The 24,264-nt window shown below is 38.1% G+C and overlaps 1 protein-coding gene and 1 non-coding gene across 8 annotated transcripts in view; both read left to right on the forward strand.

The window, feature by feature from the left end:
- Window positions 1-24,264, forward strand: part of NOL4 (nucleolar protein 4) — a 449,173-nt gene that overhangs the window by 336,220 nt on the left and 88,689 nt on the right. For all 7 annotated transcript variants that reach the window (XM_043444301.1, XM_043444307.1, XM_043444302.1 and 4 more), the window contains one exon: window positions 257-370. In XM_043444301.1, coding sequence (XP_043300236.1) covers window positions 257-370 — 114 coding nt within the window. The remainder of the gene's footprint in view (window positions 1-256; window positions 371-24,264) is intronic.
- TRNAC-ACA lies at window positions 4,814-4,885 on the forward strand. The gene has a single exon. It is a non-coding gene; the product is annotated as a tRNA-Cys (tRNA).

Here is a 24,264-nt window from a genome sequence, read left to right on the forward strand (position 1 = left end):
TCCACACTTAATGGCCCAGACTAAACACTTGTGACAAAGGAGCTATGGGAATGAAGGATGGATCTGTAGTATCTCTAGCCTTACCTCTAACTAGCTCTCATTATTCATCTTTGAGATTTCCATTTCCTATCAAAATCAGTTCAGTTGGATTAAATTGATACTCTTGCACGTTCTATGAGATCTTCTGAGCATAGTGTTGGTCTCTTAATGATACTGTTAATAATTTGTTCATGTTCTTTTCTCTCTTTTTTTTTAGTCTCGACCTATTCCTTCCCACCTTACTTCAGCAGTTGCTGAGAGTATCTTGGCCTCAGCTTGTGAGAGTGAGAGTAGAAATGCCGCCAAGAGGATGCGCCTGGATAGACAACAGGTACTGAGGAGTCTTGGGATCTGGCGACTATCAGCTGTTGCAAATACGGATAAGTTAACCTGATTTATGAAGAAGAGCAAAATCTCTGGAATGGATTTGAAGTCCACAGAGAGATTGTTTTTCTGTCTGTGTGATAGGAGTTGAAACTTGAAAATACATGTCCGTGAGACCAGTGGAGATGCAATGACAAAATTTTTCTCTGATGAAAAATGGACAGTTGTAAAATTAATGAGCTATAATTCTTTTTAGGATCCAATTTGAAGTCTAGTGACTTATTTAAATAAGAGGCTCTAACTGATCATTTACAACAATTTCATAAATTTACCTGGTCTTTTATGATAGTGACCTGATTGTGCTCTTTTTGAATGGAAGTGAGCATCTCTTTAATTTCCTCTGGTCCACTGCCAAATTTCAATACGTTATGCTGGGAATGCAGAAAGCACAATATAATCTTGAAGGCTAGAAAGTCTTAAAATGGGGTATAAAATAGTGAAAACTACATCCTGTGCTTACATTCTCATTAACAAATCATTTGCCGTATAGCCATTAAGTATCATCTATCTACATCTTTTTTCTAAGGCTGTATATTCATGTAGGACAGATGTGTACTTTTTGTGCATTGTTCATTGATGTTTTGCTCAGTTTTTCTCTCGGTTTATCTGCATCTGTCTGTCTCCCCTTCTCATGTCTGGAATGTCTTTCTTTCTCTATTTCCTTTTTCTCCCTAGCCCTCTTTCTTAATCATCAATAATAAAGACTAACTTATAATATATAATTTTAAGTGCTATGTATAAAGTATTCTATATTCTGACTTTTAAATTATTTTTACAACAAATGATCTGGGAGTTTCATATTTCTCATTGAGGCTGGGATAAGGAGACTAAATTGTCAGCCCAATTTTGTTTTGCCTGTGAGCCAATGAGTTTCAAAGAAAATAGAAAAAAAAATTTCCATTCCAGACTTAATATTTTAAAATGTTTTAGAATGATATTATTTTAATTGTATGTGTTTATACTTAATATGGCTTGTACCAGTACTTATAAGCAATGCAAAAGATGAAGGCTTTAGTTAAATTTAAAATGGTGTATTAGCCTCATATGATAATATATATATATATATAAATGCTGATTTGGAATTTACTATTCATTCTTTGCCAAACACATTTATTCACATATACATGTCCTCAGTAGAGATTTTGTCATGATTATATCTCTAAAATTTATCTTGCTTAAAATAAATCACAGCCCAATACACAACATCCAGTTTAACATAGTGATTAAGATTGTAGTCTGGATTTAAATACAACTGATTTTGATTCTCAACTGTACCCTTATTCAATGAGTGATCATCAAATTATTCCCATTTTCTGTGTTTCAGTTTGCTCATATGTAAAATAATAGCAAAGTACTATTCTTAATAGGGGTGTGTGAGAACCCTGAATGTTAGATTTATGTTAGGTACTTAGCAATTTGCCTGGCACATGGTAAGCATCAAAAATTTCAGCCTAGGGAAGGTTATTTTAATTGATGTTCTAGCTTTTCTGTCATTGCATCGGTATCAGTAAAACTATAAAGAAGCATTAATAGTACTCTCTCAGATATAGGAGTTTTTTGAAGTCAGACTAAGTCCATTTGAGCAAAGATTATTCTAGAAATCGGAGTGGCAGCATGTTGGGACTGAAAGGACTCTCCTCGTCAGTTAGCACGTGCCTCACCCAGTCTGCCCTCCAGACTGCCTGCAAGGTGCGTGTGCGCGCTCGTGTTCGGTCATGTCCGACTCTTGCTGACCTCATGGACAGTCTCCTATGCCCATGGACCCTTCCCAGGAAGAATACTGAAGTGGGTTTCCTCCCCCAGGGGATCTTCCTGATCCAGGGATGGAACCTATGTTCCTTGTGCCTCTTACATTGGCAGGCAGATTCTTTACCACTGTGTCACCTGGGAAGCCCTCCCTGAATCATGTATGGAGTATCAATCATATGTGCAGTTGTTATAAAAATTAGATGACTGATTCACATTACGTACTGCCTATGATCTCCTTTTACAATATCCCAAAAGCTTGATCATCCACCAATATTTGGCCGAATCACTTAACCCCTGTTGGCCTAATCTGTGAAATAAAGAGTATACACATAATACTATTTCTCCTTACTGTGAATTCAGTAGATTTCACTTAGCATGCAACACTAAAGCTTCAACCAAATGGATTCTGTACTTTTATCAAAGCATGGAGATGTGGGGGAGGAGGCTCTCCTAATTGGATCTAAACACTGTTTGCTGAAGTAGAGACAACCAGAGTTCTTTTGGGTGTTGGCAACGACATCATACTTTCTTAGGCACGTTCTTAACCCAACTCACAATTCTTAGAATTTGCCAGTGACTCAGAAATTCTTCATTGTGCCCCTGGCTTTCTGTGGGCACTTGAAAGTTCAAACATGAGACAATTAAAATCTAAATCCTGTTCATCCACACATATGACTATTTGTTGCCTCTGGTTAGCCACGCATAGAGCTGTAATTATGTGTCCTTCAGAGTTTATGAAACTTGATAAATTAATTGGCGTTTATAAAGCTCTTGATGAGCTATGAACATGAAAGGTACTATGGATGTGTCAAATACTTTATTTCATATGTCCACCTTGCCCCAGGATCCAATGTGTGTGTGTGCAGGGGGAGCCTCAAGCCTGAAGCAAGCCAGTGGCAAGGGCAGGAGCCTGCTGCCTTGTCAGCAGTCAGATAGCACAGGGCTAAGGTCAGTCCCCAGTGTGTTACAGAATGTGGTCAGCATTTATTTTCTTTTAACATGAAAATCTGGAATTTCTATGTTACCTGGGAAATCCTTCCTCACTTTGGCAATTCAAAAAGATGGGCAGAGTCAGACTTCACCTGTCTAATTCTATGCCATAGCTCAAATTAAAAGATTGTCTTTTTTCTGTGTTATTTATATATTATTTAACTGTGTGTATGCGCTAAGTCGCTTCTGTTATGTCCGACTCATTGCAACCCTATGGACCATTGCCCACCAGGCTCCTCTGTCCAGGCAATAACACTGGAGTGGGTTGCCATGCCCTCCTCCAGGGTATCTTCCTGACCCAGGGATCAAATCAGCTTCTTTTACATCTCCTGCATTGGCAGGTGGGTTCTTTACCACTAGCGCCACCTGGGAAACCCATTATTTCACTACCATTTCCTTAAAAACAAATCCATGTCAATATTTTCGGTTACACTTCATCTCACCATAGAGACAGGCATAAAGTGAGAGGGATTAGAACCAGCCACTTGTTGGTCATTTATCTCCCATCTGTGTATTTTCCTCTTTTTGAAGGATGATATATATTTTATTTCTAGGCTTGTTGAAATCTCAGATTATTGTGTGAGGGTCCTCTTGTTTCTTATCCCTATTTAGTTCTTTCAGTTAAACTGTTGTTTTATAGAAGGAATCACAGAAAACCAATGGTCAAGGGCCTCCTTGGAAGATCCAGCCCTCACGAAGGACAATGCAGGATGAGTACTGGGTGACAGTTTTCGTGGTGACTGGGAAAGATAGGAAATCAATGGTAGACTGTGATGTGACACCTTTGACTCTATTGGAAGGAACGCTCTAGGGGAAAAGGGAAAATGACGTGTTAGCTACTTGTGACGTAAAAGGTGAGAGAGCAGGGGAAAAAATACTGAAAACTGATGTATTTCTGAGTCATGTATTACAAAAAAGAAAGTCCTCGTTAGTAAACCAGCAGGGAACCATTGGCCGAAGATCTGAAAATATTTAGTAAGCCTGGAGTTCCTGCTGCTCTGTTCTCTATAGTGCTGGTGAATATGACTTGTACATCTTTATGATTTTTCCTTTGTTAGGGCACTAATGATTGGGCATGTTATTAAAACAAATGTAGGTAATTATAGCCTTCAAGATAGAAGATTCAGTCACATAAGCATGGTGGCAATGTTTCATTTTGTTGTGCATGTATTTGGGGTATATCTGACACAATGGATTCAAGATAGTTTCTGAGACAGGCCAGTCTCCTTTCATGTTTCCTTCTGCATGTCCGTTTGATAACATTTACAAAATTCTACAAATGCATAATTAAAAGTCATATTTTTCAATAGACTTTTATGCTTAAATGTAAATATTGTGATTGTAACTGAGATAGAGCTTGAAACCTGTTTCTGTGGTTTCAAGCTTCCAGCCCACATTCTCCTACCCCTACTCTGTCATCCTCAGCTGTTAGTCAACTTCTAGCATTTATCTTTATTATATACAGCGTTTTGGAGAAAGAAAACTGTGTCTTTGAGTGTTCCAACATGTTTCAGAATGGCCTTTTCATCCAAAGGAGAATATATACTATGTAAGAGAAACAAAGTACCACCTACAGTATAATAGTTACTTGAATATATTATATTTCCTCTGTAATGCAATGTGATTTTAAATAATTGAGATAAAATATACTTCCCTGGTGGCTCAGATGGTAAAGCGTCTGCCTACAATGCAGGAGACCTGGGTTCAATCCCTGGGTAGGGAAGATCTCCTGGAGAAGGAAATGGCAACCCACTCCAGTACTCTGGCCTGGAAAATCCCATGGACAGAAGAGCCTGGTAGGCTATAGTCCATGGGGTCGCAAAGAGTTGGACACGACTGAGCAACTTCACTTTTCTTTCATACTTCCTAAGACATCTGTCAGTTCAGTTCAGTTCAGTCGCTCAGTCGTGTCTGACTCTTTGCGACCCCATGAATCGCAGCACACCAGGCCTCCCTATCCATCACCAACTCCCGGAGTTCACTCAAACTCATGCCCATCGAGTTGGTGATGCCATCCAGCCATCTCATCCTCTGTCGTCCCATTCTCCTCCTGCCCCCAATCCCTCCCAGCATCAGGGTCTTTTCCAACGAGTCAACTCTTCGTATGAGGTGGCCGAAGTATTGGAGTTTCAGCTTCAGCATCAGTCCTTCCAATAAACACCCAGGACTGATCTTCTTTAGGATGGACTGGGTGGATCTCCTTGCAGTCCAAGGGACTCTCAAGAATCTTCTCCAACACCATAGTTGTCTTATTTTCCTCATTAGTAATAATATTAAGAGCAACAGCAATAGCAGGAATATATATAGGTGCAGCACTGTGCAAGGAGAGTTGTAAGCCTATTTTATGTAACTGTCATGACTTTTCATGAAGGGGAGACACTGGGGCTTAGTATTCTTAGGTCAGAGTTCCTCAGGATAGATCCCCACTTGAACCCAATATTTGTGCTTTCTAAAATTAGAAAGGACTTCTAATTTTAGGGCTAAAGGACTTGCCTGGAGGTCCAGTGGTTAAGACTTTCACCTTCCAATGCAGGGGATGTGGGTTTGATCCCTGGTCAGTGAGCTAAGATCCCACATGCCTAGAGATCAAAAAACCAGAACATAAAACAGAAGCAGTTTTGTAACAGATTCAAGAAAGCCTTTTAAAATGGTCCATATCCAAAACTCTTTTTTAAAAAATCATGTGTATAGTAGTAACATTTAAAAAAAAACTTTTCAAAAAAAAAACAAAAAACTTTTCAGATACACAGGCTTATTTTTTGACAATTTAGGAAATAAAGAAATGTGTAGAGAAGAAATACAATTTACTAGTAATTCCATTTTTCAGTTTTAGAGTATGATTCTTTCTACTACTCTTTGTATGCAAAGCTCCCTGCTTTAAAAAGCAAAATAGTATCACACTGTATCCTTCCACTTAATGTTATGAATATTTACTGTATCGCTATGACTGCAACCATGAAATTAAAAGATGCTTGCTCCTCAAAAGAAAAGCTTTGACAAACCTAGACAGCATATTAAAAAGCAGAGATGTTACTTTGGCAACAAAGGTCCGTCTAGTCACACTTATGGTTTTTCCAGTAGTCATGTATGGATGTGAGAGTTGGACCATAAAGAAGGCTGAGTGCCAAAGAATCGATGCTTCTGAAATGTGGTATTGGAGAAGACTCTTGAGAGTCCCTTGGACTACACAAGGCGATCAAACCAGCCAATGCTAAAGGAAATCAATCCTGAATATTCATTGGAATTACTAATGTTCTCTGAAGCTGAAGCTACAATATTTTGGCCATCTGATGTGAAGAGCTGACTCGTTAGAAAAGACCCTGATGCTGGGAAAGTTTTAAGGCAGGAGGAGAAGGGATAACAGAGTATGAGATGGCTGGATGGCATCACCAACTCAATGGATGTGAGTTTGAGCAAGTTCCAGGAGATGATGAAGGACAGGGAAGCCTGGTGTGCTGCAGTCCATGGGGTCGCAAAGAGTCAGACATGACTGAGCGAATAAACAACAAATGTAAATTTATGGATTATTTTTAAAAGCCACTTAATACTCCATCATGTAGTGTTTCCTGAATTGTTAAGTATTGATTTTATTATTTCTACCATAATTTTCCTGTGAAAAGGATGTCTTGCCAATTATTTCTTCAGGATAAATTATGAGAATTGGATCAAAAACTAGCAAGGTTTTTAAAACTCTTCATAAACATAAGGTCCATGCCCTTAATTTCTACCTTATTCTTATAAAAATAAGCATTTTTGCTTGTTTTATAAACATATGCCTATTAAAGCTTGTTTTAACTTCTAACAATCTAGGAATCTTTGATTCTTTTTTAACTTATTTGGCTGTGCCAGATCTTAGCTGTGGCATGAGGGACCTTTGATCTTCATTGCTACCTGTAGGATCTTTAGTTATGGCATGTGGAATCTAGTTTGCTGATCAGGGATTGAACCCAGGCACCCTGCATTGAGAGCATGGGGTCTTATCCACTGGACCCCCAGGGAAGTCCCTGGGAATCTTTGATTCTTAATCAGTGGTTCCTAAACCTTTCAAATGTAGTATGTCATTTTTACAATTAACGCCTTGACATGCCCTACTTTTAGATCCTGAAATGTAATTTATAGTAAATATAAACTACCTGATGCAAAGAGCTGACTCATTTGAAAAGACCCTGATGCTGTGAAAGATTGAGGGCAGGAGGAGAAGGGGACGACAGAGGATGAGATGGTTGGATGTCATCACCGACTCAATGGACATGAATTTAGGTAAACTCTAGGAGCTGGTGATGGACAGGGAGGCCTGGCATGCTGCAGTCCATGGGTTGCAAAGAGTCGGACACAACTGAGCGACTGAACTGAACTGAAACTATCTATGCTTACAATTTAAATATATGTGTATAACATCTTGATCTTAATGTGTAAATGCGTTATGTATTTAAGTAGTAATACATAATCTAACAGGCTTCCCAGATAGCACTAGTGATTAAGAACCTGCCTGACAGTGCAGGAGATGTAAGAGATGTGGGTTTGATCCCTGGGTTAGGAAGATCCTGGAGGAGGGCATGGCAATCCACTCCAGTATTCTTGCCTGGAGAATCCCATGGTCTAAGGAGCCTGGCAGGCCACAGTCCATAGGGTCGCAAAGAGTCAAACATGACTAAAGCAACTTAACACACACACACACACATACACACACATATATATATATAAAATCTAATAATATGTACTTTGGTGTGGAAACCTGGGGTTCCACATCACTAGAAGATACAATGAGCTTTCCAGGTGGCTCATATGCTAAAGAATCTAACTGCAATGCATGAGACCCTGGGTCAGAGAAGATCCCTGGGCTTGATCCCTGGGTCAGAGAAGATACTTAGAGAAGGGAATGGCTACCCACTCCACTATTCTTGCCTGAAGAATCCCATGGACAGAGGAGTCTAGAGGGCTATTGTCCATGGGGTTGCAAAGAGTCAAACACAAGAAGATACAATATAAGTCATCAGCTGCTTCTACCTGTCCCTCAAATCAGTGAGGAAAAAGCAGCTTTGATACATGTGTGTCGTGGATACTCAGAACACTTTATGACATGAACTTTCCAAACATTGTAAAACTGTTGGTAAAGTTCCAAACAAACTATAGCACAATACTCCTTTGATTTACATGGTAGTGTATTCCTGAAACAATTCAAGGTGTATTTTAAAGCATGCATAAAAACATTTGTATACCTAAAATGAAATTAAACTTTAGGCTCAGTAAATCCTATTCAGGTCTCACCTGCAAACAGCAGGACTTTTTAAAACTCATGTGGGAACAGAGACGGTTCTCAGTCATTTGAGACTGCCTAGAGCATGTCAGAACTTCCCATAAGCTTGTCTGCCCACTTCCTGTATCACCTAATGTGTGTTTTCCATATGTCCCCTAGGGGTGGTAATACTCTTTAAGAAGTACTGCTATGCGCAGACTAGTCTAGGATTTGAATACAGGAATGAGAATACAGGAATAATAAATTCTCAGATCTATTCCTTGATAACGAACTCGTAACTCAGTTACTCCCATTTTGAAGAGACTGACCTTAAGGTTCAAAACCCACAATTTCCCATATAGTTGTACTCATTATATCAAATGAATTCTCCCTCCATCTTTTTCTACCTTTTGTCTACTCTTTGGTTTTAAAATTCACCCGAGTCTGAAAGTAAAAATTGCATGCTTTAAGATAAAAATAACCAGGCCCTTTAGTTTAATTTTATTTCTTTGCAAGAAGGAAATAATTGTCAATGGCCATAGCAATTATACCCTAGTCAAAAAGCTAAGCCACGTATGATTTCTAATTCCACTTGTATTCTTAAAGTGTAATTCCATTTTGTATTCATCATTCAACTATTTTCAATATCTCCTGAGATTGCAGTTACATCCTTTTCTAATTCGGAAGTCACCATCAATTAAATTACCATGTTTAACATTTACAATAGGGACACCATGACACATCCAACAGTTTGCTACAAATATCATGCCACAAAAAGACAAGGCTCGAGAGTCTTCAAATATGCATGTTTTCATCACTTGCAACCATGCATAAATATGCTCTTGCACAGGCACCACTGGAGGCTGTGACTAGGTGTATCCTGAAGCATCTACTCACTCTCTACTCACATGGTCTCTAAAATGCCTGGCAGGGTTTAGTAAATAATAATTCCAAAGCAAAGGAGGTCTTTGCTATGTGGGAAATAACTAACATAAGTGGACAGATATTGAGCCATGATCTTAATTCCCAAGCAAGTGAATTTGTCACAATGGACAAATTAGTAAACCCATCCAGAAAACTTGGAGACACTCTCACTACTGCAAACCAACCATCATACCTCTATTATACCAGAACAGACTTTGGGAATGGTTATAATCACATTTTAAAACAATTAAAATAAGGAAATATTATGCATTTCCAATTTTATATTTTTGTAAACATAGACATTTAATAAACATAAAAACTAAGGAAAAGTTAAATATATATATACCAAATGTAAATGTTGACTGGACTTCCCTTGTAGGTTAGTCGGTAAAGAATGCGCCTGCAGTCCAGGAAGTGAAGTCGCTCAGTCGTGTCCGACTTTTGCGACCCCATGGACTGTAGCCTACCAGGATCCTCAGTCCATGGGATTTTCCAGACAAGAATACTGGAGTAGCTTGCCATTTCCTTCTCCAGGAGACCCAGGTTAAATCCGTAAGTCAGGAAGATCCCCTGGAGAAGGGAATGGCAACCCATTCCAGTATTCTTGACTGGGTAGTCGTATGGACAGAGGAGCCTGGTAAGCTACAGTCCATGAGGTCGCAAGAGTTGGACACGACTTAGCAACTAAATCACCACAATGTTGACTTCCCTGGTGGCTCAAGACAGTAAAGAAGCCGCCTGCAATGCAGGAGTACTGAGTTTGATCCCTGGGTCGGTAAGATCCCCTGGAGAAAGGAATGGTAACCCACCCCAATATTCTTGCCTGGAGAATCCCATGAACAGAGGAGCCTGGCAGGCTTCAGTCCGTATGGTCACAAAGAGTCAGACACAACTGAAGCAGCTTAGCATGCACAGATATATAAAATATCACTTATAATTGCAATGAATATTTACTATTCTCATTTAAAATTTGAGTTCTTTGTATACATTATTTGAGAAACAAGGTTAAAATCATTTTACTAAAATTTTTATTTGCTCTGTAGGGAAGAATATTTGACCTCTCTTCTGTTGGTATAGAATGTACCAAGATAACAGCTTTACAAATCTGTATTCTTCCAGCATTAGATTAATAATATAAATGGACTTCAAATGTGTTTTATTTCCAACTTGATATTTTATAGGATAAGTAAATGGTAGAAGTTTTAAATTCTTCTTTTCCCAAGGATTTTTAACTGCTCTAGGTCATCCCTTAAATATTTCATGTACCTTTATCAGCAAGGAATATGATTAATAGGGGAAAATTAGTGCTATATAGCCCTAAAGTAGTTTATTCAGCAACTGTTCCTTATATGGAAGACATTTTGCTTGGTACAGAGGCTACACAACAGGGATGGGGAACCTTTATTGAGGCTTTACCAGGTAATAGGTTTATTTATACCATTTGCTACTGAACTGGTATTTTTATTCTCTCTTCGCAGCTTGATGAAGTATAACATTTTTCCTCTAAAAACTCATATTCTATTAAAGACAAGTGAAATCAGTATGGTAAATGAAATTATAAGGGCAAGATTAAATTGTTGTGAAAGCAAGAGGAGAGTGCTCCTAATTCTTCCAGGAGGGCTTCCCAGAGGAGGCAATATTTGAGCCAGAGCTTGAGAAATGAAAGAGATTTTGAGAGACAAAAAAGCTAAACGATGATGCTCCAGACACATGGAATATGAACATTTCCTGAATATTAAAAACAGTAATCTCCTGTGAGGGAAATTTGAGATTCTTGGGAAGACATAAAAGGAGGAAGTATTAGATTGAAGGTTAGATTGTGGACATTTTAAATGCTCTATTAAGTTGTTAAGTTGCCGACTCACGAACAACTCTTTGTGACCCAATGCACTGTAACTCTCCTGGCTCCTCTGTCCATAGGATTTCCCAGGCAGCACTGGAGTGAGTTGCCATTTTTTTTTCTCCAGGGGGATCTTCTTGACACAGGGATCAAACCTGCATCTCCTACATTGGCAGGTGGATTCTCTACTGCTGAGCTACCAGGAAGCCCTCTATTAAGTTATTTGGATTTTAAGTACATGCCAAGATGAATGGGAAGGAGAGTGGAATGTCCGATTTGGGGGAAGCTTTGGAACCCTAGGGACAATGAAATGTATCTGTACTGGGGCAAAGGAGAGGCCCCAGTTCAGCAATAATTCCTTTCTCTACCACCTACATTTCAGATTTGCTATTTAAATGTGACAATATTTAAATTTGAACTAATGCCAAAAAGTAATTATGAAGACTAATCTGCTATAGGGTTTTTCAAAGTTACAAATGAGTGATTTGGCAATCCCTACTCTTCCAGGCTGTGATGTTAGCTCAGCTAATGAGGAGCCAGAGGTAAATGTTTTCCTATAGCTTCAACATATGTAACTATACACACAGATTATTATTCTTTCTATTGTAAAAATTTTCATCTTTTTTATGATGTCTCAAAAAACTAACATTATGATTTTCCTCAGTGACTTTTCATCTACTTTTTCTTAAATTGAGAATAAGTTTACTTCTGTAAAAATTTTTTTCTTAGTGTATGTATTTTCCTTCTATATTCATATATCAGTGTATATCTGAGTTATGATACACAGTGCATGATGCTTTTGGTCTCGCAAAAGAACTAAGAATATTGATCAAATGGTTTCCCTTTCATACAGATGGGAAATCTGAATCTGAGAAGCTTTTGGGTGATATCAGTGGAGTTTGGGGGGTTGGTGGATGCTGGAAACTGCCTTAATTCCTGACTTTGTTTTTTTGTCTTCCTGTTACTCAGTCTGTTTTACTATTTGGTTTTCTGGCTTCATTGAGTATTCTCCCACATATGTATAGAAATGATTTTTTTTTTTAATTTTTAGGTACATCTTTGGCTTAGGATGTTATTAATTTCAAGTAGATAAATATCAGGATATGAGTAGGTGGTTTGAATTCAGAGAGAGAAATTCATCATAATATGTTGACACACTTTTCGGTGCCAAAGTCAGGGGAACATATGGTTTACTGGGTTCTCTGAACACTGCATTTTTGTTAATATCATTTCTTTTAAAACCAGTTATTTTAGGCTTAGCAGATAAAATGAAGAGTCTGACATACTTAGTTTATGCCAAATATATTCATTTTTATCATTTATCTCTCATAATTTGTTCATTCCTTGTCTTGTCTTTTTCTCTTTAATTTAACCACTTTAAAACCCATTAGTTACTCTGAAACAATAATGTTATGTGTATTAGGGAGATTTAGCCATAGTCACAAATTTATTATGAAATTAGACAATGTAATAGCTTGACACATTGGGCTGTGCTTCCTAACGAGATGTGTGACGTCTGGCATGACTCAGCTGGTAAATACCATGAGCCCAATGGCCTCAGGAAATAGATATTGTCCTCTCAGCTACTAGCACTTTAGATACTAGCACTCTGCAGGGCTTCTGCAGAGCTGGGAATTCTAGATAGCTGTAGATTAGCCTTTATTACAAATGACTTTACTTTCATTTGTAGTGGAAGTATTCCTAGACTCTCAGTGCATCTTTATTTCATGCCTTAAAATCTTGGGATCAAAACTTTTAAAGATGGACTTAGTTATGAATATTTGCTAAGGATTGGGTGATGCTGACATCAGAGCTTCAGCTACTGACATGGGTACCACGGAGCTGATGATGAAATAGGTGATCTTGTACAGTCCGTCCTAGAGAAAACTCCCTGCGGCAGGTCAACTCGCTTTATTGGTAATTTGCCTCTTTCTCATAATGGTGAAGGCAGTCTTGACTTTCTGAGAGCCTTGGCAGCAAAATTGATCTTTACCTATTAACTTTGCTGAAATGGATCCATCTCTTATAAAAATCTCTCATCCTCAAGAAGAAGGCCCCATCTTTCCTGTGCTGTCAGTGTTCTTTGCCTTGTCCAGAAATACTAATTTTTTTTTTTCTTCAACAATCCAATGGCTTCTCAGTGTCTACATATTTGCCCTTATTTCTACCTGGTACATGGGTTTGAGTAAACTCCGGGAGTTGGTGATGGACAGGGAGGCCTGGCGTGCTGCGATTCATGGGGTCGTAAAGAGTCGGACATGACTGAGCGACTGAACTGAACTGAACTGAAAAGAATATCTATAATTTATACCCTGTTAAAGATCCTGATTCTGGGAAAGATTGAAGCCAAAAGGAGAAGAGGTCAGCAGAGGAGGAGATGGTTAGATAGCATCACTGACTCAATGGATATGAATTTGAGCATATTCCAGGAGACAGTGAAAGACAGAGGAGCCTGACATGCTACAGTCACAAAGAATCGGACATGACTTAGCAACTGAACAGCAACAAAAGAATATAAGGAAAACTACCTGTGACTCTTTTAGGGGTTTATGCAAAGCTATTTTCTACGAGTTCGTACCTGCACTTATTCATCAAGAAGAAAATGATACTTGTGTAGATAAAAAATCCAGTCACATTTGTTTTTAAGCTCCCTTTAACGTTTTCCCTTGGACACAAGCAAGATCAAAGTAGCATTTCTAATGAAAGAATTAAGTTGAAAGTCCAGTGAGATTCCTGCATCAAGATCAAACTTCTCACTAAATCACTTCTCTGGTAATATTCCATGTTATTTCTTCTTGGTTTTGGTGCTAGTTCTGTTATTTAAGAAAACATAATAGTGCATTCTGGACTTGATATATAAGGGCCCTCAGGGGGCTCCAGTGTCTGGCAGAAACCTTTGCTGTTTTCATCCTTGAGGTTTGAGACTAGCCTCCTATTCCCAAATCCACTATGTAAATGTAAAGTTTAATGGAAGTCAAGGTTCTGAGTTCTATAAAAGAGATCAGAGAGCAAAAGTATCAATACAAAAAGAGGTCAAATGTGTAATTGTGAACTTAAGTTACAAAGTAGGTAGAAGTAGAGGTCTACCTGAATCCCAAAGGCATCATGATCCCATCAATAAACAGCAGTTAAAGTAAGGCTTTCTACTATGTGCCAATATCCTTCTTGTTGGTTATTTTTGCTACATGCTTGCTTTCGGGTAGGGGGGACCTGAGAAATTTAGAGGAAGAATGTAACCTTTGATTCAGGCCTTTGGAAAATACATTCTATAGACACTGATGCAGTGGCCTGTTTTAACCATGTATGTGGACGGACGCATGAAGTTGCTATACCTGGGGATTACTAATATATACATAACGTTTCAAAAGAATAGCTTCTTTTTTCAGATTTTTAAATTATCATTTTTACTATAGCAAATATGGGACCAAAATCATTAGAGCTTCTGAGACCCTCACAGGCCACTTAGTTCAATAACTGATTTTATAAAAGAAAAGGGCCTGGAAACATTCCTTTTTAGTTTAGATTTTCCTTCTTTCCTTACATCCTCCCACTTCCCTTTCTTCAGTGATTTTTTTTTAATATATATATTTCACTAGAAACAGAGTTTTCTTTAAAAAGAAGGAAAAGACTAGTACAGTACAAAGAATTTAGCTTTCTTTTGATTTCAGAGTAATGTTCTGAGTAATGAAAATCAGAGTGCTTCATAAATTTCAAATCTTAAGGCCATCCTGACTATTTACTTACTGTGTAAAGTCTACATCCTTACTATTCTTGTTCATGACTAAAAATCACACGAAGAGGAAATGCAGTGCCTCCTTGTTGCTCCTGTTTTGTTTCTATAGAAAAGACATTTAGGGGTTTTAGAAATATGTGAATGTGGAGCAGCACCTTTAGTGGTCCAAGCACACCCTCTTTCCACCAGTACGGCTTTGCCCAGGCAGCCTATCCACTCCAGATCCACTCCTGTGTTTATTTGCACACCCCCGTCTCAAAGTGCACCTGCTTTAGAAGCAGCTTCTGGACCAGCTCGCAGCCCACAAAGCTAAATCTCCTTCCTGGTTCTCTATGTAGCAAGGACTGTCAGCACAGCATACTTTAGGACTTGATTATATTCCCAGGTAACATTGTAATGGCCTCCAGGTGTCTTTTGGAACATCAGTTTTATATTTCATCACTCTGTGGGATTAAAGCAGTATTGGCTTTCATCATTCTGAGCCCCAAAGATACCTCGTCATGTCCTGGGAAAAGGATAAGCAGTAAATAAAACATCCACTCGTGGCTTGATGTAGCATAGCAGAACGTTCAGTTTTAGGGAAGGAAAGAGCCTTTTAATGAGATGCCTGCCAACACTACAGGAAATGTTCAAGCCCGAGGATGGTAATATGTGGCCAAATAGAGCAGGCATCATTGGAATTAATACTGTAATTTAAAATGTCGCCTGACAGCTTGGTAAATACAGTTTTAACACCAAATGGGGAGGCTGGGGAGAGGACGTCTCAGTTCTTTGAGCGCTACTGCTTTCCACTGTTCAGTGAGCAAAAGAAGCCAGCTATTAGGTTCCTGACAAAGCAATTATACAGACAGAGACACTGGGAGTTGACCTGACATTTGCCCTTGGGTAGTTGTCATAGCAGCAGGCTGAATAGAGCAGCATGATACAATTGCTACTGCAGGCTTGGAGGAAGTTCCGCCCTAAATGCAGCACATTTGAACATTAATTTACAGGCATGTATATTAATTGTTCCTTAACAGTGGCCATCACGGTCCTTTGCTTAGCACTTACCTGATTTTAAGTACTTATTTCAGAAGAAGTCCAAGTTTAAAGGCAACAACTACATGCCTTTGCAGGATCTGCAGTGATGTATCCAGGGTATTGTTCCTCAGGGAGAAGTTATTTTAAACAGTGTTGCTAACAAAAGAAAGGTTTAGATGCTGTAAACTGGATGTAGCTTTTTTTTTTTAAGCTATGTATGTTGTGTCTATTCTCCTCAAATAAATTTTGTCCTTATTTACTCTTTGCTTATTCCCAAATGTATGCAGGCACCTCTAGATCTGTGTCTGATATGCAGAAGACAGCTATTTAAAGTTATCTATAGAAAGATGTGTGTATAGGTAAATACATTATGTCGACATGAAGAAGAAGGTATTTGTCAATATATTAAGAAAGGCTCTGAGGACAGTACTGGAGTACTCACTTGTGTTTTTAAAATATTGCTTTCAGTTTCATAGGCTAAATTTGGTTTTAATGTGGACAGGTTCTTCCAAAACTGAAGTCTTAATAGCAACATTAAATTACATATCATTATATAGTCATATTTTATAAGAAGTTATAATCATTAATGCATGCATAGTCTCTAAACACTCAAACTAACTGCATAATTTTTTAACAAAAAATATGATTTCTTTTCCAATGTTAAATATATGATCTTCTGCCTAAAACAAAAAGAATAAAGCTCCTAATATTCTGTATGGAAAGCAGAGAACCTGTATATTCTAAATCACGATCTTATGGAATTATGGAATAAGCATCAGGAAACGCTCATAAAAGATTAGTATACCCACATGCAGTAGGGTATGTTAGTTCTTGCCCTCAATCAATATGCATTTCCAACTTTAGGAGAAGTTTTAAGACTGCATTTTTAATTCATTTCTTTTGAGCTGATGAAAATAGAAAGAATGCTGCTGACAAAAGAAAAGTAGAAATATAATCTGACTAATAATAACATTTTTTCTAAAGGTTTAAGGAAAATTAATGTGATATATTGAGTTACAGTAATTTCAAACCAGCATTTCAGAAATTACAAAAGTATGCATATACAATAATCTGAATTCATGATAACCTAAATATAAGATATCAAGTTTAATTGAATTTTGTCTTTGTTATGACTCAGGTTGGAAATTAGGGGAGTTTTCCAGAAAGAATGGAAGCACAATTTGTTTGGACATGAGAATATGTAAATATCAAAGTTTACTGTATTATAATGAACTTATTTTTAAGAATGTATTTAAAAACATAAAGTATATTCACATAAATGACACAAAAATTTAGGGTATGTCCAATCTAATCTAAATCCATATATTATATGTTAAGGGAGATGCTCTTCTGTATTATTCCCTAGGGATACATAAAGGAGCATTTGTCTGCTGTCTCAAGCCATTGAGATAGAGTTGTCTGACTATCTCTGTATTGTGATCTGCAGCCACAAGAATGAGGGTTAAACAGGGAAGTGTCCAATGAGTACATATTTAGAAATAAGGAAACCTGACTGGCTTTTCTTCTCAGAGATAACTTGAATTAGGAATTTCCAAAGCATTTCTTTCATTAAGTAAGCAGTGAAGTTAGTGTTAGTTGCTCAGTCGTGTCTAACTCTTTGCAATCCCACAGACTGTAGATCGCCAGGCTCCTCTGTCCATGGGATTCTCCAGGCAAGAATACTGGAGTGGCCAGTTGCCATTCCCTTCTCCAGAGGATCTTCCCAACCCAGGGATCGAACCTGAGTCTCCTGCATTTCAGGCAGATTCTTTATCGTTTGAGCTATAGGGAAAACCTTAAGCAGTGAAACACCAGGCCAAAATCTTTTTTAAGTTTAGAAGTGATCCAGGAGAGTGTGATCTGACATTTGATGACCATTGAAAGTAATTGAAGAAAAGCAGTGCCAAGATTTGGAACACATAGAACTCTCTTACTTGAAAGTGTTACAGAAGTTAGTCAAAAATGGTTCAAACGGGGATTTATAAGCTTGGTTAGGTAACTAAAAATTCTAGCATTAGGCCAGTTCTATATGTGGTCGATTGTCTTATAGATAAACAGGATCTCTCTCAGAGATCTCTTAACTCTACTTCATCTTTATTGCTTCTCTTCTCAGACAGTTTCTCCCTCAGGGTAGCAATGTGGCTGCAGCAGCTCCAGCTTTCCATTGTCCTCACTATGATTGAGCCACACATTCAACCTGGAAGCAACTGCTGAGGTCAAGAGAACAGACTAGGTTGCAAGCTCAGTTTAGGATTCATGGATGTGGTCATCTATGTACAGTACATGGAATAAGAGTGGAAGAGGAAAATCAGATATACTTTACTAAAGGAGGGAGGGGAGAAGGTGAATGCTAAAAGGTCAAAGGAAAACAATGTTTGCTCTAGTGGGCTGTATTACTTTCCTAGGGATTCCATGACGAAGTACCACAAACTTAGTGACTTGTTCTTGTTGTTGTTTAGACCCTCAGTCGTGTCTGACCCTTTGTGACCCCATGGACTGCAGCACTCCAGGCTTCCCTGTCCTTCACTATCTCCTGGAGTCGATGATGCCATCCAACCATCTCATCCTTTGTGGCCCACTTCTCCTCCTTCCCTCAATCTTCCCCAGCATCAGGGTCTTTTCCAATGAGTTGTCTCTTCACATCAGGCAGCCAAAGTATTGAAGCTTCAGCTTTATCATCAGTCCTTCCAATGAATATTCAGGGTTGATTTCCTTTAGGATTGACCAGTTTGATCTCTTTGCTGTCCAAAGGACTCATAGAGAGCTCAGTGGCTTAAAACAACAGAAGTGTTTTATCTCACAACTCTGGAGGCTAGAAGGCCAAATTAAGACATTGGAAGGGCCATGCTCTGTCCTAAGCCTCTTGGGGAGGATCCTGCCTTGCCTCTTCTAGTTTCTGGTAGCCTTAGGCATCCTTTCACTTGTAGCAGCCATCACTGCCTCCTCTGTCACATGGCCATATTCTGTCTATGTCAACATCACTTCTGTTCTTATGAGGATCCAGTTGTATTGGAATAGGGCCCGCCCTAATTCCCTATGGTCTCATCTTAACTAGATTACATCTGCAAAGACCCTGTTTCTAAATAAGGTCACATTTGTGGGTATTAGGGGTTAGGACTTCAGTATGTTTTCTGATGACACAACTCAAGTTGTAAAGTCTGCCCTCTGCCTTCCTTGCCAAATTCATGTCTTTCTCACTTGCAAAATACATTCACATTCTCCACTTCATCAGAAGTCTTAATTCATTCCAGCATCAACTCTAAAATCTCATCGAAATATAATTAACTTAAAAAATCTCAAATCTTATAAATCATCAAAATCAAGTATGGACCATTCTGGAGCAAAATTCCTATCCATGTGTGGACTAGAAAACAAGTCATATGCTCCGAAAATACAATGATGGGAGAGGCACAGGATAGATATACCCATTCCAAAAGGGAGAAGTGGGAAGGAGAAAAGGGACATAGGTCCCAAGCAAATCTAAAACTCAGCAGAGTAAAATCTATTAGATTTCAAGGTGTGAGAACAGACACAGTGAAGACAGAATATAATGTGTATCTATAAATGCAAAATATATAACTATTTCAAATGCTATTTAGATGGAAAATTTTATAAACTATCTGAGTTTTATTTTTAAAGATTTGATATAGAGATAATATCTGTATTCATTTATTTGCTTTTAAAAATTACGTGAGTTTTATCATCAGGAGATAGTTATGTATAATCTTTCTCTTTCTTTCTTGTATATAATATAAAAAACCTCTTATACAAAATGAAATTTTATAGCAACATGTGAAGAAATGTTATCATCTGAAAACAGTGATAGATATAGAGAATACAAATAATAGAAATATAATTTTTATAAAAGAAGGTATATATTAGCCCTATTGACTATCTACATATGCTTTGCTTTCATGAATATAGCAAATATATATACTCCATTATGTTGTTAGTGTCAAATTTAGAAAGTACATTACACATCTCCACACCCCCATAGTCACAAAATCTGTTCTTTATTAAAATATCTTAATATTTTATTTTTTCTAAAAAATATTACATTTAAAATAGGAATATTACATAGAGTTTAATGGTTTTTTTTCTGCTTTAGAGAAAAAATTCTTATAGAACCCAGTAATTCATGCATATAAACTCTGTGTATATATCACCTGATTGAGGCCATCTGTAATAAGACACCAATAAGTATTTCTTAATGATCAGGAAACCATTTATTAATGAGCTGCTTCTTGTAAAGTACTGTTCATTCATTAGCTCTACAGTGCTGACCAAGCTTTAAATGTGTGTATTCCTTTCTAAAATTAAGTTAAAATTGACCTCTCTAAAATCAAACTAAAATTGCCCTCTTTTGTTTCCTTGTTTGAAAGTGAAAGTCGCTCAGTTGTGTCCGACTCTTTGCGGCCCTGTGGACTGCAGCTTGCCAGGCTCCTCTGTCCATGGGATTCTCCAGGAAAGAATACTGGAGTGGATTTCTATTCCCTTCTCCAAGGGATCTTCCTGACCCAGGGATCAAACCCCGGTATCCTGCATTGCAGGCAGAGTCTTTACCCTCTGAGCCACCAGGGAAAACTTTGTTTAATGTATTGCTTTTCTGTGAATATGAAAGCACTGTATAAAATCAGAGACTTATTAATTATGGAGGTACCCACTGAAGGCAGATTCTGAAAAATATCTACGCTGAAGGTAAACACATGAACAGCCCAGCCCAGATGTACCCCTGTGCAAGGCTGAGGGGATAGACATCAGAGTTTGTTGTTGTTTAGTCACTAAGTCATGTCCAACTCTTTTGCAACTGTGTTTGCGACTCTTTTTTTTTTGTAACCCATGATGCTCCTCTCTCCATGAGATTTCTCAGGCAAGAATACTGGAGTGGGTTGACCGTTTTCTTCTCCAGGGAATTTTCCCAACTCAGGCATCAAACCCACATCTCCTGCATTGGCAGATGTATTCTTTACCGCTGAGCCATCAGGGAAGCCCTAACATCAGGGATGCTTGGCTGCAAATTCCTTCCCTTAATCCCTTCCTGAGCAACCCAATCAGGAGGAAGAAAGGGGCTATGTCTCGGTCTTTGTAACCTAGCAGGACCCCACGTTCTTTGAATCTCAGATATGAAGTCAATATAGTAGATGCTTTTGTATCGAGTAACTCAGGAGCCTCTTTCATGAGACACAGATTAGGAACCCGGAGCTGGGCTATAGCTGTGGCCAGGGTCCAAGGCAAAGATGAATCACACTCAGTAGGTCTTATGAGTATTTCCAGGAATAAATCAGCTCCCCTGCATTGTGACATGTGACTTGCTTCAACAAGTCTGAAAACAAATACCACTGCCCTGGTATTTTGAATATAAATAAAAATGAATCATTCTTTCTCAGTACATAAAACCAGTATATTTCAAAAGTACATTGGAAAGATGGCAGAATGCAAATGTGTTTTATTTGACCTGAACATTGTTGTAAAATGTTTGCATCTGAATGCTTTTCAAGGGAAAGTGTACTCTGGAATTTTCCCCTGCCCCCATATCTTCCCATTGCTCCGTAGACAAACCTCTTCACTCACATGTGTACTTTGCCTTGTCTCTAGGGGCTGTTGAGTTTGATGCCTTGTAGTATATCAAAACTTTTGATTTACCTAGTATAAGACAAGTCTTTTATTATCCAAATATATGTGCCAATATTTTTGCCTTAAAAATTAAAGCTTTACTAATCCTTTGAGAAAAATATTTAAGATGAGGAATAAGATAAAGTAAGTCACCTACATACTAACAAGTTCCATGCAGAGAATGCATTCACTAGTCTAATTTGTTCATTAGTCCAACAAATTTAGCCTAGGTCCTCAACTGACACAGTTGGCCATCTATATAGTACTGTACTATAATAGGTTTATAATACTTTTCACGCCACAAATAATACATAAAAACAAACACAAAAAATAAAGGAAACATTGTTAATCATTTAGTACGGTACCTTGAAAAGTCCAGTCCAGTCCAACACTTGGCATAGGGAGCACATTCGCATCTTTGAAAGTTTGCAATGTAAGGTTTGTATGTAGGCGACATACTGTACCCTTCGTATGTTTTATCTATTCCAGCTTACCTGAATGCAAACATGCTATCTCCTCCACATTTTTCTGTGGCAGTTTAGAAACATGTTTAAAGGATAGGAAACAGGAATAAGAAAGGTATTTAAATTTTACTCTTTATATTTTAGCTTTAACTAATATGTGGTTTCACCCTTGAGAGAATACTTGCTATTTTAAAAGGAATACATGTATCAGTCAGAATTTGAGTATATGAATAAACATCAGTCAGAATATACAAATATAAATCAAACTCAAGCTGAACAACAACAAGCTAAATTAAAAATTTTGTCCTTAACCAGCTACTGTATTAAGGTTTATTTCCTTCTCAAAACCTAACTTTCTGCGTGACTTCCATGAACTACTTGAAACCAGCAGCCTTGCTTGGCACAAAACATGTTGTTCAATTGCTCACTCATGTCCGAATCTTTGCAACCCCATGGAATACAGCACGCCAGGCCTCCCTGTCCTTCACTGTCTCCCAGAATTTGCTCAAACTCATATCCATTGAGTCAGTGATGTCATCCAACCATCTCATCCTCTGTCATCCCCTTCTCCTCCTGCCCTCAATCTTTCCCAGCATCAGGGTCTTTTCCAGTGAGTTGGCTCTTCACATAAGGTGAAAGGGAAATAATTGGACTTATTTTTTTTTTCACCCCTGGGCATGAGTCTCTCAATTTTGGCTTTAAACTGAGTTGTCTGTTACTCCTGGCAAGTTCAGAGAGAAGATAAGCCTCTGGGTCTCCAAGTAGGTAAACACATTATTTATGTTTAGTTAGAGCAAAGATATGCTTAGTTTAAAAATGGGGCCAGGACCAGAGTCTCTAAACTAGAATTAGAAGGCATTGATAAAGCAAACAAAAAATAAATACATTTTTAAAAGTCACTTAAAATGAAGGATGCCTGACATTACGGATCCTGAAAGCCCACAGCTCATAAAACACTTTGAAGTAGTAAAAAGAGTAAGTGAGCCCATTAAGGAAAAGGCAGTCTTCAATAAGCGGCCTTGAACAGGCACACATCTTAGAATGAGGTCCTCATTTTTAAATTAGCTTTCTATAGAACTGAAGATGATCACATTGTTTTCTGTTTTGTTTTTTTTTTTTCTTTAGTGGTGGTGTTGCTAAACACCCTAACTACACAACATTTTACTCGACAGTGCTCAAGAAGCTTTAGAAAGATTAATGCAACCTTACTTAGATGGACTCAGCAGGCAGACAGAACTGTATCTCTCTGTCCACCCAAACCACCAGGACAAAAAGGATGGAGGGCAGGACCCAGCATTTTACTGCGGCTCTGGATGAGCCGCTGGACAGGTGCTAGGATGTTCTACCATGTTGTTCACTGGTTTACAAACAGGACTGTGTCCCATCGTTCCCTTTGCAAAAGCCCACGAAAGGCAAGGGAAGGAGAAAGAAAATCATAGTTCATTTGTATAGTTTAGGGTCCTGAAAATTAAATGCCATTCATCACCTTGCTGATTTTGTACTGAAATTTAAAAAACTGCTTATCTAGCCTCCTACATAGTGCTGGGTTAAAATAAATGGAGCAAATCCCATCAAAGAGAAGTTCTGAAGTGAAGATAAGGCTGAATTCATGGAGAAATATTCTGTGCGGTTTTATTTTTCACTTTGCGTAAACACCCCTTCTTTAATAATTGAATGATGTTTGTACCTGAAGCTATAGTTTAGGGCAGTTGGCAAAATTTAAAAGATTAAAATTAAGTTTGAATTTTTGCCTATTAAACATCAGAAGATATATCTAAAAATATACACATTTAGTACTGGGCATGCCAAAAAAAACTTAATATTTAGCAGCCATTATAGTAAGTATTCATCAGGTAAACAGATTAAAAATGGAATATTTTTATTTGAAAATTTCTTAATTCTACTGTCACAGTCTTTCCTATTAAGATAAATAAGCGTCAGGGCTTCCCTGTTGGCTCAAATTATATAAAGAATTTACTTGGGTTCAATCACTGGGTCAGGAAGATCCTCCGGAGAAGGGAATGGCCACCCACTCCAATATTCTTGCCTGGAGCATCCCATGGACAGATGAGCCCAGTTAGGCTGCAGTCCATGGAGTCTCAAAGAGTCTGACATGACTGAGTGGCTGACATACATTATTAAAATGATATAGCCATCTTTCTTGTCTACCTTTTGTGTCTTAAATACCTAACAAAATTAACATATTGTGACATACTGAGTGGGTAAGAGCTATTTGGGCTACCAGTTTCCCTCTACCTGTTCTAGACACCCA

This window comes from Cervus canadensis, chromosome 23 (assembly GCF_019320065.1).
Source record: "Cervus canadensis isolate Bull #8, Minnesota chromosome 23, ASM1932006v1, whole genome shotgun sequence".
In the NCBI taxonomy this organism is placed as follows: domain Eukaryota; kingdom Metazoa; phylum Chordata; class Mammalia; order Artiodactyla; family Cervidae; genus Cervus; species Cervus canadensis.